Raw genomic sequence first — 15,711 nt, 5'->3', positions numbered from 1 at the left:
ATGTAATGCATTTTCTCTTAAAGTAAAATATTAATTTTCATTTTAATGAATCAGAGCAACCACTCAAGTGACATAGTAAAAAGGAGCAATGATTCAACAAGGAAGTCCAGTATTGAATGAAAATGAAGTGTGACTTTCAACCTAAGAGATTATCTATATTTCTTTCTAGATATTTGAAGACTGATCTTTTTTTAACCTATGATTTTTAATAGGGGGTTGTTTTTCCCCTATGAAACTATATTTATGTACAAATCTTTATGGACTGTTTATTCATTGCTTAGAGATGATGTAAAAAAAAAAAAACTGACAAGATGTTGCATCTTGAAAATAAGATGTTCAACATATACAATAACATGTACTCTCCCAAAGAAATTATGAAATGTCACAGACATAGCAACTCTCACTGATTAGCTAAGTTTGCTATCCATTGTCATCTTTATCCTGCCATTCCTTTAACTCTTACCTTCACACACACTGTTAGGCTTCCTGTTACTACTAGGCTCTGCCTAATACAGTAAGTTCACTTGCAGCAAGTGACCTTTTAAGGATAATAGCCAAATAAAGGGAGGGAAACAGAAATACATACCAGCCCATGCTCCATCATGAAGGCAGTCGGAGGAGGGCCTGGGGTAAGGTCATCAACAGACCAACACATGGAGGCGGCACGTGTTGTGTTTGATACTGCTAATACTGTCAGTAACATCAAGCCAGTAACACAAGAACAAACAATATCTCGCTTTGCCATACCTTTTTGTAGTCAAGTTTGCCACTGCAGTTGAAGTCCACTTGTTTAGTAATGGCACTCACTTCATCCTCAGTCATTTTTTCACCTCTCTGCAACAAACAACAACTCAGTTTGGGTTCCTAATCAAGAACGCTGTTCACCTACAGTGCACACTTAATAAAAACACAAAGAAAGATTTTATTTTTTTTTTAATATCCTTCCAGGGAATCTTATCTTGCAATACATTTAATGGAATTTGATTTGCATGACCAAAATGGAGGTCAAAGTCATAAAAATTATGTCCCTACAATGCCACCAAATACTGCACAGATGAATTGCATCGGTTTATGCAATTTTGTGGTGTCTTCTGGAAACCTACCATGAATGACACTTGCATCAGTTTCAGAAAATTTTCCATAAACTGGGGAATCCCAGCTCTCAGTCATTCTTACTTACACTGTAGCACACTAACAACCAAGAGCTAACTTCATAATGGTTAGATTCACTTATTTAATTGAGCTATCCTGTTATACCAGTCTACAACTGCAATATAGTTCACTAGAAGTGTTATTCCAGGCATGAATTTGGCTTGCACCCATCTCTACTTGGAATCATTAGCATGAAGCCAAAGCAATTTCTCTCCTTTTGGAACCAAGTCTCGAGTTGCATGTCAGAACATCATCTCCAGTGCCCCACTTGCAGTATGGACACAAGGTACATCTCTCAGGAAGAAAGCATGCCTTCCAGAAGGTCCTCCAGCAATTTTCTCTAGGTAGATTAACAGGGCTGTTAGCGATGACACAGCAGTACGTAATAGCTGTACAGAAATCTACTTCATATCGCTCTTCAAGTATAGATGCACGGTGTAAACTTGAGACTGAAAACTGATGAGAACTTCATTGTTAGTAAACGTGTGATGTGGACATATGGTCCTGGAGCCACAGTGGATTGCAACAAATCAAATCCTGATCCTCCTCTCTTTGAACAGCACCAGTTGCTACTGCAAGCACATCCAGTAAGCTCTTAGTCTGGGCCAATATTAAGCAATGCCCTGACTTTATGTAACAATATAGAATTTACAGCTCTTCGTGGCATAAATACAGTAGCACTCAACATCTGTTACTTTTGTCTTCCCTTATATAAAGAATATTTCCTTAGGATTGCAACTGTATCTTTTTGTTCTTGCAAAATGAGGACTGATGGCTCTGCCACAATGTTTGAAGTAAACAAATAATCTTTATGGGGTGAACCACCATGAAAACAGTATGTAAACTGTTTGTTGCTTCTGTCCCAGGTTGCTCTCCTCTACGTTTCCTTAAAAGTGTTTTATTCTAATTTTTCAGCACTCTACTAGGATTCTACTACGCTCCATTTTTAATTGTTACTGCTCCTAGTGTTTGTGCTTTGCAAGATGATTGGCTTTTACAAGGGTGTGGGGTTTTTTTGTTTACAAAGAAAAAACTTGACAGAACAAAGAAACAAAATCACTGTAACCATCTGTGATGTAATCCATGTAGTTTAAACTCAGAGCATTAGCTCTGCACTGACTTGGAAGACTGTTTTGTTTCAGGGGTTTTGTTTGCTTGCTTTGCAGATCCTCAGAGGATTTTAATCCTGTCAATACTCGTCATTGTAACATATTCTTAGTAATGTTTTCTTTAAAGTTTCAGCTCCTACAGTCTCATAATATCACAAAAATCTCAGCTGCTACTTAAAAATAAATCTTTTCTATCCTTTCAGATTATGCAATGAAGCCTAAAAAATATGGTGGGAGTTCAGCAGCTAAAAGAGAAGTTCCAGACATTTTTAATGCCATTATTTTAAGCCATATTAATGACATGTACAGCTAAGCCTCATGACATTTGCATGTTTTGCGTTGATAATGCATAATCTGAAACCAAAATATTGACCTACCCTAGCACAACTTATCTTAAGACCCCAATGAACTAATTATACGATCCAGTGAAGTCACCGGTGTGACAGAACATCACAGCTGTGATAAAACTAAAGCACTGACTGTAATATTTTATGGATAACATAAAAATGTTCTTTTTTAACTTTGTATCTGAACATACATAGACAACAGCTTGTGAGGAGAGAACAGCAAAAGCATGTCATCAGCTCTCTTGGTAAACGTTCATAACCCCAAAGGGCTGCAGAGGGGCTCTATAAAGAATAGAGGGATTTGCACTAACTCAACCAAAGGAGAGACACGTGCTTCCCTTTCTATCGCTCCACTGCAGTACAGATAGGATTTCAACAAAGCGTTCTGTGAAAGTACAAAAAAAAAATTTTTTCTGCCAGTTTGCACCTTCAAGGCACAATTACTGAAAGGACAGACGGGTTCTCAACTGCAAGACTCTAAGGGGAAAAAACTGAAGAAAAATCATATAACCATGGAAAATTGGACATAAAATTGCTAAAAAAAAACCAAAATAACATGAATCATTTATTGTGTTTACACATTCAGGATAGTTTTACTATCTAATTTCCAAAATCTCTACTAATGGTTAAAGATGGATAATTAAGTTTCTACTGATACTTACCATTGTAAGAATTTTATAAAGTTCATCATGTAAAATATATCCAGTGTTATCTGTATCTATTTTTCCAAATGCTTTGAGCAGCTCAGTTTTTGTAGTTGGTTTTTCTTTTTTTAAAATTGTACAAAAATCATCAAAATTCAGTGTAGTCGTTTGTGAAGTCCAATATTTATTTATTGTCTTCTGAGATGGATTTCTTCCAGCCTGTCGAAGTACTGAACAATAAAACACAACATTAACTATATATTCCAGCTGTCAGTAATGGAGTTTTTTCAAAACATCCTTTAATCACTTTCCATGTTGAGACTTTTTTTTTTTTTTTAAACCAAATGAATCCAAGGGAAAAGCAAGTCTGAAGGATAGACTGACTGTGACCTTCTGCAGCCTTGAATTCTGTGGTTTGTACCAGAGAGGTTCAAGCAGCCTGAGGGGCAGATGAGTTCACTCACACAATCTTTTGAGAGGAGACATCAAACAGGCAGTGCCTGGCATCCTAGATCATCCCTCGCAAACTATAACCCAGCACAGAGATGACATGCCGCACTGTTGAGAATCACACCCACTTTCTTCTACAGAAAAAGGAAGAAACCAGAGGGCAGCCTGTGACTTTTTATAACACAGCAATATCACAGGAAATATTTTCCTTAAATGCTCTGATCTGCAGCTTCCACTTACTCACTTGCACTGTTCTACTAAACTCAATGGGATGTCTTCCTTAAAGAAAGTAAATGGGCTGAAACTACCAGTTAAGCAAAATATCCACTGATTCAAAGACAGTCTCCTCAAGTGACAAATGTAAAATTCAGCCCGGTGTCTATATCCCATGCCTTAACATCAAGAACGTGTTATTTGTAAGCTTGCACATTATTAGAGCCTGTTTCTACCGAGATCCACATAAACGTTTCCACTCACTTTGCCAAGAACTGAGATCTAGCGTAGGATTTATCTTAAACAACATTTTGTCACCTCTATACATTTGAGCTTATCAATTCAAATTATACAATATGAATTTCAAATGTAAAGGAAGAACGATACCAACAGACATACATTGTTAAGGCCAACAGCCATTCCCATATGTAATCAGTCCCACTGCGCCTACACCTGCCATTCCTGAAAATTAATTGGCTGGATCTGGTTAGCCTCTTAAAAGGCTTTACTGAAAACATCCTTTCATCAGTTTCCAGTGTGAAAAAGGTATTACGTTAAATTGAAATTAAATTCAAAGGCACAGTCTATCTGAAACTGGAGAGAGGCTTTTATATCTTCCCATATAATCAAGTTTTTTAGGGAAACACAAGACATCCTTCATCTCTACCTAGGCTAGCTGATTTATTTTTAGCCAGCTGACCAATGACCAAGTCTGTACCAGCTGAGAGCAGGTCAGTAGCATCTGTGAAATGAGGTGGTGGCATCACTACAATTCTCAGTAGGCAACTGTGTCACCATAAAAACAAACAAATAAAACCAGACACCTTTGTTGTTAATCTCTGATCAAATGCCAAGGACTAAATAAAGATTTCTGCCCTGTCACCTCTACAAGCTCAGTCAGGAGAACACAGCAAAGCTTCCATCTTTATCCATGCAACGCTTGGACACACAGCAATTGTTTCAGGATTTCCACGTCAAGGTCAGCCAGGGAAGGGCAGTTACTCTGAGTGTTTGTTTACATGGATAGCTAAGTTCCCTGGAATGTCAACAGAGCACAGTATTCACTTACATTTAACAGAGTATCCTTCAAATATATGACAATTCTGTGTTTTTATATATCCTGGGAGATCAGGACTTGCCACACCCTACATGCCTCCCAAGTTTGTATTTTTGAAAGTTCAGTTAGATCACACCTTTTACTTATACTTCTTCACAGACAGATTCTGCTAAATACCTTAAGTAAGAGTACACCACAAGACAGGAAGCTACTATCCGTGAGTAAGTAAAACTCCTACAAATAAGATTTCTCAAGGCCAATCCTAAGTGAATATTTCGCAGTTTAGAATATTAGCCAAACATCATCTAGCAAGAGATGCTTAAACACTGGCACCACACATGCCAGAATTTACTTAATATACAACATAAGTCTATAACAACTCTCAACGCTTACAAATTTTAAAATAAGTTCTTAAATATATCTGAAAAGACTGGGAATCTGAGCCCTTTCCAAGTTGACCTTGAAACCAAAATGCGCAAACACTTGCTGTGTAGTGAAGTGGTGTATGAATAGAGATGAAAGCCACAGCATATATAAAAGAGGTTACATTTGTTCACACCACTCCTATCCTAAAATCCAGATTATCCCAAACTACCATCAGGATGTTATAAAGGCACTTTTATTACAGCTGAGAAAGCCTGGATAACACTAAGTCACATGGTGAAAGAACGCGCTTGCTAACGGGTAGAATTTCACGTACTGGTACAGGGAAGGAAGCCACAAGCAATCGGTGCATCAGAGAAGTACGCTCAGCTTTTACAGTGGTGGGTTCCACCTGGAGATGTCATGTACTTCAGGTGTGGGCAATGCAGCCATTAGTGAGAAATTTATTTCCTCACATAGGCAGAAAAAAATAAGGCTAGAATTATAATTAAATTATTTGATAGCACAGCATGTTTTTGCCTTCAGCTGTTACTTGGTTGTTTGTTGTTGTTTTTTTTTTTTAACTACAAACAACTGCGATACCGTAACACTCTTACCCTTAACTGGCATCATAATGTATGAGGAAGACTTGAGAGAGCAACCTATACAACCACTAATCCCAAGTGCATTCTGAGCTGCACCCCAAAACACACAAAATAAAAATCATTACTTTTTTAATGATACATTTTGATTCTTTTTGTCTAACTGAAGGTTTATATTCTCATGCTTTCTTTGTCAGCTATGTGAGCTGGAAACATTTTTTTCCAATAAAGTAAGCTAAGATTTTCAAATAATCACGAAACTCCAGGTAAAAAACAGGACGGATAGACACTTTCATGGGTTCCCTGATGCAATCCCTGCTATTACACAAAACCTCAAAACCATATAACTTTTTTGCAAAAGGACAGAAATGCTCTAAGAAAAAAAAAACAAAACAACTCACTAACAAAACATGCTAAGGTACATATCTATGCCTCCAATAAGAACCTCTTCTATGAGTCTGCAAACCTCTGTGCCAATTAATGACAGTGATCATGGCATTTTTCTGTGCCAGGGCAATTGCTCACTATAAACCGAACTTAATCATTTGTCAGGGATAGGAAAAAGCTTATTGCAGAAATGCCACAATCAAAAGGCAGTACCTAGGCCCACCTCAAGTAAGCAACAACGCTACCATCAAATCTGCTGGTGTTAAACAACTCAAGTCCCTTGTAAGCTGTCAGCTGGTATCGACTTTTGCCCAGTCATGCTGGCGATTTACAGATTACAAGCCCTCTATACAACTCCCACTTCCATGGGTCATCCAACACCTAGCAACAAAGATTAAGGATTTGAGGAAAATGAAAAACACTGAGGAATGGTAGTTTCTATAAAGTTTGAAAAATCACCGCGTGACATATTTTATAACAGGTAAATGATGAAAATGTCTTCAAAGATACAGCCACCAACACTTGAAATCTGAACCCTATCTAAAACTACTGTAAATTCCTCAAAACAGTTACTGAGTTTATGCATTGGGATGCTCTCACAACTGAACTGTTGACTGCTGTTTGCAAACTACCCACCGCAATCATCATATGCAACAGTTATGGAGAAGAAAAAAAATCTAATATTTACCTAAACTGAGTTGTTCTTTTGATTTAATATTTTCTAAACTGCTTTTCAAAACAGTTAGATAAGCTGCTCGGCAGTTCGTGTAAAAGATTGCTTCTTCTGCATGCTGGGACTTCTTTGCTTGGGAACTTTCTGGGCATGTGGCTTTCTGAACAGAGAGGGATGCGTTATTCTCAGGACTGCTGGCCATTCTGTGAAGAATACAATTACAGTTACAATTTGTTACTCTCTTACTTGTTTAATAATGTTTCTGGTTTTTCCTCTGAAACACAGACTAGCACAAATTATCCTGCCATCCCGGTCAGATGTTTTCCATTCTCTAAGTCTGGGATGGGACTACGTACCTACACCAGCAGGTAAGCACCATGAGATCTGCAAACAAAAATAGCTTGAGCTCTACTTATTATTCACAATTTATTCTTTCTTGGTAGTGAAAAGTTTCATTTTGTTGTATTTTATTTTCATTTCAGACATTTGATATCACAATGATTATATGGTAATGTTACTTTAAAGCATAATAATACATTTTCAAGTTATCTGTGATACAAACCATTGCTGTCCATGTTTAGAAATAAATCACTAGGACTTGTCCTTAGTACACATTTCCACTAGAATTTCTACTCTTGCCAAGTTAGCTAAATTCTCCTAAAGACAGAAACAACGGGAGAATTTGTACAGAAGCACACTTGTTGGCTCTGATGACTCTACTACCGTTGTCTATGCCTAGCACGATTTGTCACGATGGAAAATTAATGAACATACCATACCTACCACTCCTTTGCTCCCAGTATTGTTGCTACTAGTCACCAGCAGTAGCAAAGGGGAGTGGTTTTAGGAAAAAAAAAAATCAATTTAAATATGGCCACAAGTGTGAGAGGCACAGAATTATTTTAAAGATTTAAAGATTCAGTAGAGACTGTAATGTCATAAGCACCATATAATATTCAGTGTTTAAAAAGTGACACCATAATTCTTAAATTTATTACATTTTTTTTCCTGGTGCCAACCCATACCAGAATGGGCTTTTGTTTTCTCTTTTTACAACTGTAATTCAATAAAACGTATGGGTAACAGTAAAACTGGTCAAAATTGTAACCCTTAATCCTTCAAGTATGTGAAGTTAAGCATACTTAGTTCTACTTTTAAGAGTTATCTAAATATAATTAATAGAAATAAAGAAGTCTGAAGCTAAGAATGTGCATAAAACTTTGCGTAACTTAGGTGTTTCACGTACAAGAACACTATGCATAGAATTGTAAAAGAACAGAAAAAATATGAAATGCATTTTTTCTAAATTATTAAAACAATTCAAAGCAGTAACTAATATTGTTTGCTCACCAATGGCCAGCAAACTTTAACAGCAGCTTTCTGCTTTTACCAAGGGTGATTAAGGTTTTTAGAAGGCCATCACAGAGGGACACTAAATCGTGTTGTACTGTTGGTCTAACAGCCTCTCATATTATTTTACCCAATGTTGACTTCAGAAAATATATTCCAGTGTAACAAATTGAATATCTCAAGTTCAGCAACAAGACAACGACATCATAGGGTCCCCTTCAGGACTCATTGGATTCTTACTCAGGAGGCCTAAATCACTCGCACCTTCTTGAGTTATATAGGTCTTTTACACTTGGGAAAGAAAGATAATAATCGCTTATCATGGATGAAGTACCCTATTTATAATACACAGACCGCCTGCCTGACACTTTAATATTACACTGGCATTAGAAGGACCCCATAGGGACACTGTGACACAGTCTGGTTACTGCAAACGGGTGTCACTATAATTAAGCACCAGTGTTACACACACAAAATGGAAGTGGGTTAAAGTCAAGGAGGAAAAGAAGAATAAATGTTAATTTTCCAGTAACCAGTTTATAAAATGTGAGCTCTCGTTTATACTCCTTAGACTTCTCCCTGCCGAGATATTTCTTGCGTGGGCCACAGTTCTGCCAACAAGCGCTGCCGAGACATTGCTCAGAAATCCGGTGAGCAATAGCTTGGTGACAGCACTGCCAGCACCCCCACGGCTCAGGCTGTTAAATTTTTACCGGACAAATGGCACATTAGACAAAATAGACGGAGGGGAGCAATCCAGCCTCAGCCGAAGCGGGAGGACGACACAGCCTAACTATTACTTTCCATTTTTAGTTGCTATGAATCTAACAAATAAAAACCGTCTTCCGAGCAGGAATTAAGTCATTCCCTTCCTGGCAACACCGACCTTTCCTGCCGAGGGTCCGAGGCCGAGGGTCGCCTCCATCCAGGGCAAACACACGGACAGGGAAGCGCCGCGCTGCTGCTCCTTAAACTTCCAAGCGGCCAGGCCTCGCTCCCCTGAAACGAGGAAACTCTTTTACCACATGAATCTCATTACCTCCCTCTCCAGTGGGCCCAGGGGTCTTCTTGGGCAAAATTCACCATCCACCCTCAAGCAAAAGACGTTACAATCCCCTTCCCCCAGCCCGTCGGAGGGGAATCGGCTCTCCCGCCCTGCCCAGCGGCCCCGAGGGGCCTCACCTCCCGCCCTGGCACAAACCTTCCCGAGGAGGGACGCCGACCACCGGCCCTCAGCACCGAGAGCAGGGCCCGACGAGCCGGCCCCGCAGGCCCAACGGGCACGGGCTTCCCCCCGCCCCGGTCCCGCCCTCCCAGCGCCGTTTCCAGCCGGCGGCGTTTGACCGGTGCACGGCGGCGGGAGATCCACAAAAACGGCGGGAGCGGCTCCAGGCGCCGAAATGTCGTAGGTATCGGGCACTGGGAGGGGTGGGAGAAGGAAAGTTCGGCCTTAACTGCTTCTTCCCCGCTGGCTGCCGCGCCTCTCGGCGGCGGGACGGCCCCTGGGAGCGGGGCGGGAGCCGCAGGAGCCGGGGCCTGTGTGTGGGGCGCGGTGAGGCGGAGCGCTGCTCCCCGGCGCCTTCGAGCTGGTTCCCCGGGGACAAACGTGCTCCTCGGGCTGTCCCGGACACGGGGGGAGCACGCCGTGGCGCGGGGAAGGGCAAGTTTTGTTTCTTCTAGCTGTCGGATGGGACTGGGAGATACTTAAGATGGTGGCTCCTCGGGGCAGAGCCTTATCCAGGCGGAGTTTGGGTGGGCGATGCCCGCTGGCACGGGTAATGCTTTCTGTGTGTTAGGTGGCTGTTCCCGGCTTCCCCAGCCGAGGGGGAGTTGGTTTGTCTCTGCAGACCCCATGGGTAAAGGCTGTGAGGCTCTGTGGTGGGGGCTGGAAGAGTGGCAGGAGCCATGTTGTGCTGAGTTTGACATCTGGGGTTTGGGGTCTGATGTGTTCCCTGTCCGTTTTCCATCAGGCTAGATCTCTTCATGTTGTCTCCAATTGGAATAAATCCTGTTCATATTTCTCCTATTCTTTGCAGTTTATCAAGCAATAGTCATGTAAGTCTGATGCTATTCTTGTGTGTCTTTGCTAATCATGCTAATAAACGGCCTTCTGAAAAACAAAGAAAACGTGTGGGATGTTGCTAACTTCAACAGCAGCAAGGTGAGGCCATAAGATTCATGCTGCCCGTATGAAGGTTTAGGGTGTTGTCCCAGTTTACAGCTACTTATGCGACTTTGAAGATAACTTACATTAGAGCTAACATAGGTTCCAATTTCTGTCAGTCTGGACCACTGGAAGTTGAAGTATTCATGACGAACAGCAGTAATACAAAGAGAACTTATCCCTACAAAGCTTTGATTCTTTGATGTTTCAGTTTCTCACTGGTGAGTCAGTTTCTCCCTGGTTGCACACTGAGGTTCACTACCATTTAACCTGAACGTAGAAAATTATCATGTATTCTTTCTGCTTTTCCAATTAATGAGACATTTTCACTGGCAGGATTTAAAGATGAAGCAATATGTAAATACTATAGAGGTGTTTTCTTTTTTTCTCCAGTAGAAGTAAAAACTTAAGGGGAAGCTAACTGAAATGGCCTCAAAATGCACGACAATACTTTCTAGGGTATTTTTAATGAAATAGTATAATCAAGTCCCAGTTCTTATTAGTATGTTAAATCTGTACGTGACTGTTACCATTGTATTCATTCAAAATGAATTGTGAGGGAGAGAAAGCTAAGTGTATGTGGAATTAAAAACAATATAAAAGATCAATTTCTTTATAGACTGTTAAATTACGTAGCTAGACTTTCTCTGTTAAACAGTTCCTCATAATAAGTGTTTTAATCAAAGCACTGTTCAAGTGAGTAAAGGTCTCCCAGTATTAGCAAGGAATTGACAATATGACCTGGAATGACAGATGAACAATACACTATGGAAGTAATATGTAGTTCTTTAACCTGATGAATATTATGGGCAAAATAATAATGGCAGGTTGTACAGCTAGCTATAAACATTTGCCATCATACTCAGCATAGTTAAGAAGATAAACTAAGCCTTGTCAGGGAGTTTGAAACCAATACAAGGGTTGGAAACTCAAGTAAATAGGTTATTGTGTCCTGTCATCACCTGCAGCTCGTCGTTGTCTCCTTTTCTTGTTCACACTCTGACATTTGGTTCCACACCATAGGCAAAGCACGACTTTTCCAGACATATGAAAAAAAGATAAACCAAACTAAAGCTGGTGCTCTTCCCTGCATAGTGTTTCCTAAAATACTTCAGGAATTTTGTTTGCACTTAGGTGCACATACTGTTTTTTCTCCATGTTCATCTTTTGAAAGACCTGAGAGAACACACTTTGGCCGACTGGGTCTTCGTGTTAGATGTCTGGATGAATTTTGTTTCAGTGGTCCTAGCCAGGGACTGCGTGTAGGCTAAGAGCAAAATTTTAACTTATTTTGAGATTTACCTTCTCACGTTATAGCATGAGAAAGACAATCATTAAAAACAAGCCCACAAGCAAACCAGGCTGCTGCGTAGCATGGATTGGGAAAAGTGAGGCAAAGTTGACCTCCTGAAGCCAAAATTGTATCCATGCAGCTCCTTCCAACTTTGACGTGCTTGCCTGGGATGAGGCTGCCTCTTCGCTGCCGTAGCTTAGGGTGTTTGCAGAGGTTTTGCAGTCCAGCAGAGAGAAATTTGGGCTGTCTGCAACTCTGTTGCTGTACACAACATTTGACAGCCTTGACCAGTCCACAACTTTCTCCCTAAGAAATTTTCTAGATGTTTATAATTTAGTGGGGTTTTCATGTCGTTTGTCATTTATCTTGATCCTACAGCTATGTTGAGTCCAGATTCTGCTTTACTTTGGCTTGCGGCTTCTTTTGAAGTCCATGGTAAAAACTTCCATCATAACATGCCTTAGTATAACATGCAAATGCCTTGGCCCCTAGAGCATCCTTTCAGAGAAGATGTATTAATAAATATAATGTTTCTCTGCTGCCACTGGGGTGGAAGATGTAATGGAGTCTGCATTCCTTAAGCAATATGGTTTTCTATTTAAAAAAGAAATACATTGTAAAGAATTCCATCAAACTGTTACAGCTTTGACTGCCCTTTGGCAAGAATTTCAGATGCTTTTTTAATTTAAATGTTGCCTGTTTACTTGGCTTTTTTAAGATAGAATACTTCTCTTCCCTTTTTTGTAATAGAGATAGCTCTAAAACAGTATTCGTGTAAGACCATTACCTGAGTTATATTTCAAAGATGTGTTTTCATTATATTTTTCCAGTAATTTCATTTACAGTTTTGGAACAGTAACATAAATTTTAAAAATATACTTTTGGAATGAAGTCATCTTAATTCCTTACAAGTCAAAATATTCTTTTTCAAGATGAAAACTGTGAACTAAGTTCTTGAAATATGATGTATTTTCTAAATCTTGTTTAATTTAGTGTTATAGATGTTTCTTGGGGACTGTTCTTATAAAGATTTTAAGTTTTTTTCCTCGCTATTTTATATCATGCTTTAAACTATTGTTAAGATTTAGGAATGTACTTTAAAAGTTTCAGTTGTCTCTGGGAAAAATAGTCTTAATTTATGTTGACCTTTCTTTCCTTTGAGCATTTAGTCTGCATTCAATAAAATTTTGATGACTGCTCTTTAGAAGACAGCTGTACGATATAAAGTATTATAAATATTCAGCTTTCCTCTTCTAGCTTTGCCATTAACAGCTGGGCATCCAGTTCAGCAGAGCAGATTTTGCAGAGAGAGCTTGGCATGTTCCTGAATCAGTATAGTGAAGAAGACTAGAAAATAGTTTCTTATGGTTTGGGGACCTGTAAAGGCATAGAGCATCTGTTCCCCAGTTAAGTCATAGTCTGGTAGCACTGAATCATGTTAAGAGCTAAAATGATGGGAAGAACTACTTTTTTCACCTTGGCTGTACGTGCGTTTTATATGCCTAATGCATTATTTCTACTAATGGCAAAACAATTTCAACCCTTGCTCAGAAGGTATGTAAATGATAATGCTTTTGCATTTTTTTTTGTTGTTTATGGTCTTTGAGAAAGAGACAAATATACAGTGCAATTTCACTCAGCGTCTTCATTTTTATCTCTAGTATAAAATGGAGAATTGGAATTTCTTATGCAAACACTTTATCCTTCTAAACAAGCAATGTTTTTGTTACACAATATTTTAATCAGTTAATGTATTTGCTTTGCATGAGGTTAGTTTTCTTGTATGAAAAAAAATGTCAAAACGAGAAAGGAAAACGTCTTTAAAATTACAGATTGTAGACCTTATTACCAGAAATCTTTGTGTCTATATGACCATAAAACTTGTCCGTATTTTTCTGTTGCAGAGTTAAGAGAGCATTAAAGTTGGACACTGTTAAAAAAGATTATGTAAGTATTTTTTGGTGTATGGAGTCATCTGGTCTGTTTATATATGTGTATGTATATCTATATGCACACATGTATGTGCATATAAAGATGATATTTCCTTAGTTGCATTTATATTGTTACAGATTGGATGTTGTCTAGAAAAATCTTAACAAGCCACAGAATTACTGCTGAAAATATTAGTACAAAATTTATTGTATTCTATTTGTCATAAAACTGCCTGGCCTTAAGTAATGTACATCTACATGAATTACTTGAAAATAAAGAGAAATATGCATCTTTTTATTGCCATCACTATTTACCCAAGAGCTGAATGAGTTAAGATCCTTGGTGAAATCATTTATTAGAAACTAGCTCTGTTATCCTGGAAGCAAATGTTCTGCCATGTAATTGTACGTGTAACAATATGGAATTATGATAATGCTGTAACCTGCATGTTATAAACTGCAAAATTGAAATGAAAACATTAAAGGCATTTTCATGTCAAGGATATAATTACCTCCCTCAGCTAATCTGGCATAATGAAACAATAAAGTACTAACACTGCAATAAATTTCACCACAGTTATCACAATAAAAATAAAATTGTACTGTTGCTATTATTTTTTGTAAATGCAGCTATAGTATACGCCCAGTACCAGCATGGCATGACATATGTCAGTTTATTATCTGCTCCTACCAACAGTGGGTGTTGCTGCAGACATCAATACAGAGGAGCTTGCGAGGATGGCAGTGTTTAAAGGAAAGAAAATTTTGGAAAAGTGTACAAAGAGAAATAGCTGGTCAGCAAATGAGCTCCCAATAAATTTCCGTGTCTGTGTCATTTTGAAGAGATTTGTTTATATGCAGCATGTATTTGGAGATCTCACTGGTGTTTAGCAAAATAGAAATCTGCAATTTAAAAAATTTTCTAGATACTTTTTTTTTTTTTTAAACAAAGGTGGCAAAATACCGCAATGGCACTAAAAAAAAATCATTAGCAATTTAATTAGCAGCTTAGTGTACCATTACCCAACTTGTTCTGCTCAGAATGCAGCTGTGACTGTAATTTTGCATCTGTTTCTTGGGCTCTAGTAACGTTTTTGTAGATGAGTGGTCCAGCTGAAATTACACGCGATTCTTTTTCTGTGTTAAAGCTATTCCTTCCCTGCCACCTCCTCATAAGATTAAAAGAATGAGTTTCTTGATGGTTACCTGCATTCCGGTTCTTGTGCAGCAAAAAGCTTAACAAAAGCCCATCTGAATGATAAAAACTTTTATTGGAATCTCTGTAATGTAGGTTTACACTGTGATTTTTAGTTCATGCGATGCCTCTAACAGATACATGTCAAAGTGTACTATAATTAAACAGCGTTACAGAAGGTAGGAAGGAACGTAAGGTGGCAAACATAGGCGGTTTGTGTGGGGTGTCTGTTTTAGCTCTGCTGCATCCGTTGCTGTTTCTACAATTTCTTTCCTGTTATTCAGGAGGACCTCAATCCACCTGCTGATCAGGCTACCCAAAGCATTCCTGAACTAACCAGATCAGAAATGGGTATTTTTAGGTTTTGTAATGTTAGTATAGGATCATTATAAAATTGCATAACTGGACTAAGACTCTTCTTCCTCAAAGATAAATTCTTACTGCCAAATAAATATTGTCCTTTTAAGTACTACGGTAACTTCTTCCGGGTAGCTGCTCAAAGGAGTCTTAGTTCACATCCAGAAATATGGTGGCTGAGGTGACTGCTGCTCAAGCAGGAAAAATATCTTTGAAAGTGTAAGGAGATTGGAGATTCTCCCTGTTACAAAAGAGACTTGATTACATTTAAATGCCTAAAGTGACGTTGATACTTTACTGTAATTAATATTTTATTTAAAGATGCTTTGAAACATGTCTAACCTGGCTTAAGTCCTGTGCGTTCTTTAGTGAATATAAACACCAATTCCTCACCTTCTATTTCATTCATTATATTGAAAGTGT

General features: G+C 38.7%; 2 protein-coding genes across 5 annotated transcripts in view; one reads left to right on the top strand and one right to left on the bottom strand.

Moving 5' to 3' along the window:
* The window catches only part of EFCAB7 (EF-hand calcium binding domain 7), a 29,623-nt gene extending 19,946 nt beyond the window's left edge, over window positions 1–9,677 (bottom strand). Inside the window, exons 1-5 of one of the 3 annotated variants that reach the window (XM_086753103.1) lie at window positions 9,549–9,654; window positions 9,234–9,346; window positions 7,013–7,200; window positions 3,271–3,482; window positions 748–834 (exon numbers count right to left, since the gene is read on the bottom strand). In XM_086753103.1, the coding sequence (XP_086609229.1) occupies window positions 748–834; window positions 3,271–3,482; window positions 7,013–7,199 (486 nt within the window). In that variant the 5' untranslated portion in view covers window position 7,200; window positions 9,234–9,346; window positions 9,549–9,654. Of the gene's footprint in view, window positions 1–747; window positions 835–3,270; window positions 3,483–7,012; window positions 7,201–9,233; window positions 9,347–9,386; window positions 9,505–9,548 lie in introns of those variants that run through there. The other 2 variants (XM_086753104.1, XM_086753101.1) reach the window with 2 other exon arrangements.
* Window positions 9,666–15,711, top strand: part of ITGB3BP (integrin subunit beta 3 binding protein) — a 29,982-nt gene continuing 23,936 nt past the window's right edge. For both annotated transcript variants that reach the window (XM_086753106.1, XM_086753105.1), the window contains exons 1-2: window positions 9,666–9,752; window positions 13,710–13,752. In XM_086753106.1, coding sequence (XP_086609232.1) covers window positions 9,748–9,752; window positions 13,710–13,752 — 48 coding nt within the window. In that variant the 5' untranslated portion in view covers window positions 9,666–9,747. The remainder of the gene's footprint in view (window positions 9,753–13,709; window positions 13,753–15,711) is intronic.

The sequence above is a fragment of the Chlamydotis macqueenii genome, chromosome 8 (genome assembly GCF_036417535.1).
Source record: "Chlamydotis macqueenii isolate bChlMac1 chromosome 8, bChlMac1.mat, whole genome shotgun sequence".
In the NCBI taxonomy this organism is placed as follows: Eukaryota; Metazoa; Chordata; class Aves; order Otidiformes; family Otididae; genus Chlamydotis; species Chlamydotis macqueenii.
This window is presented reverse-complemented; position numbering and strand designations above follow the sequence as displayed.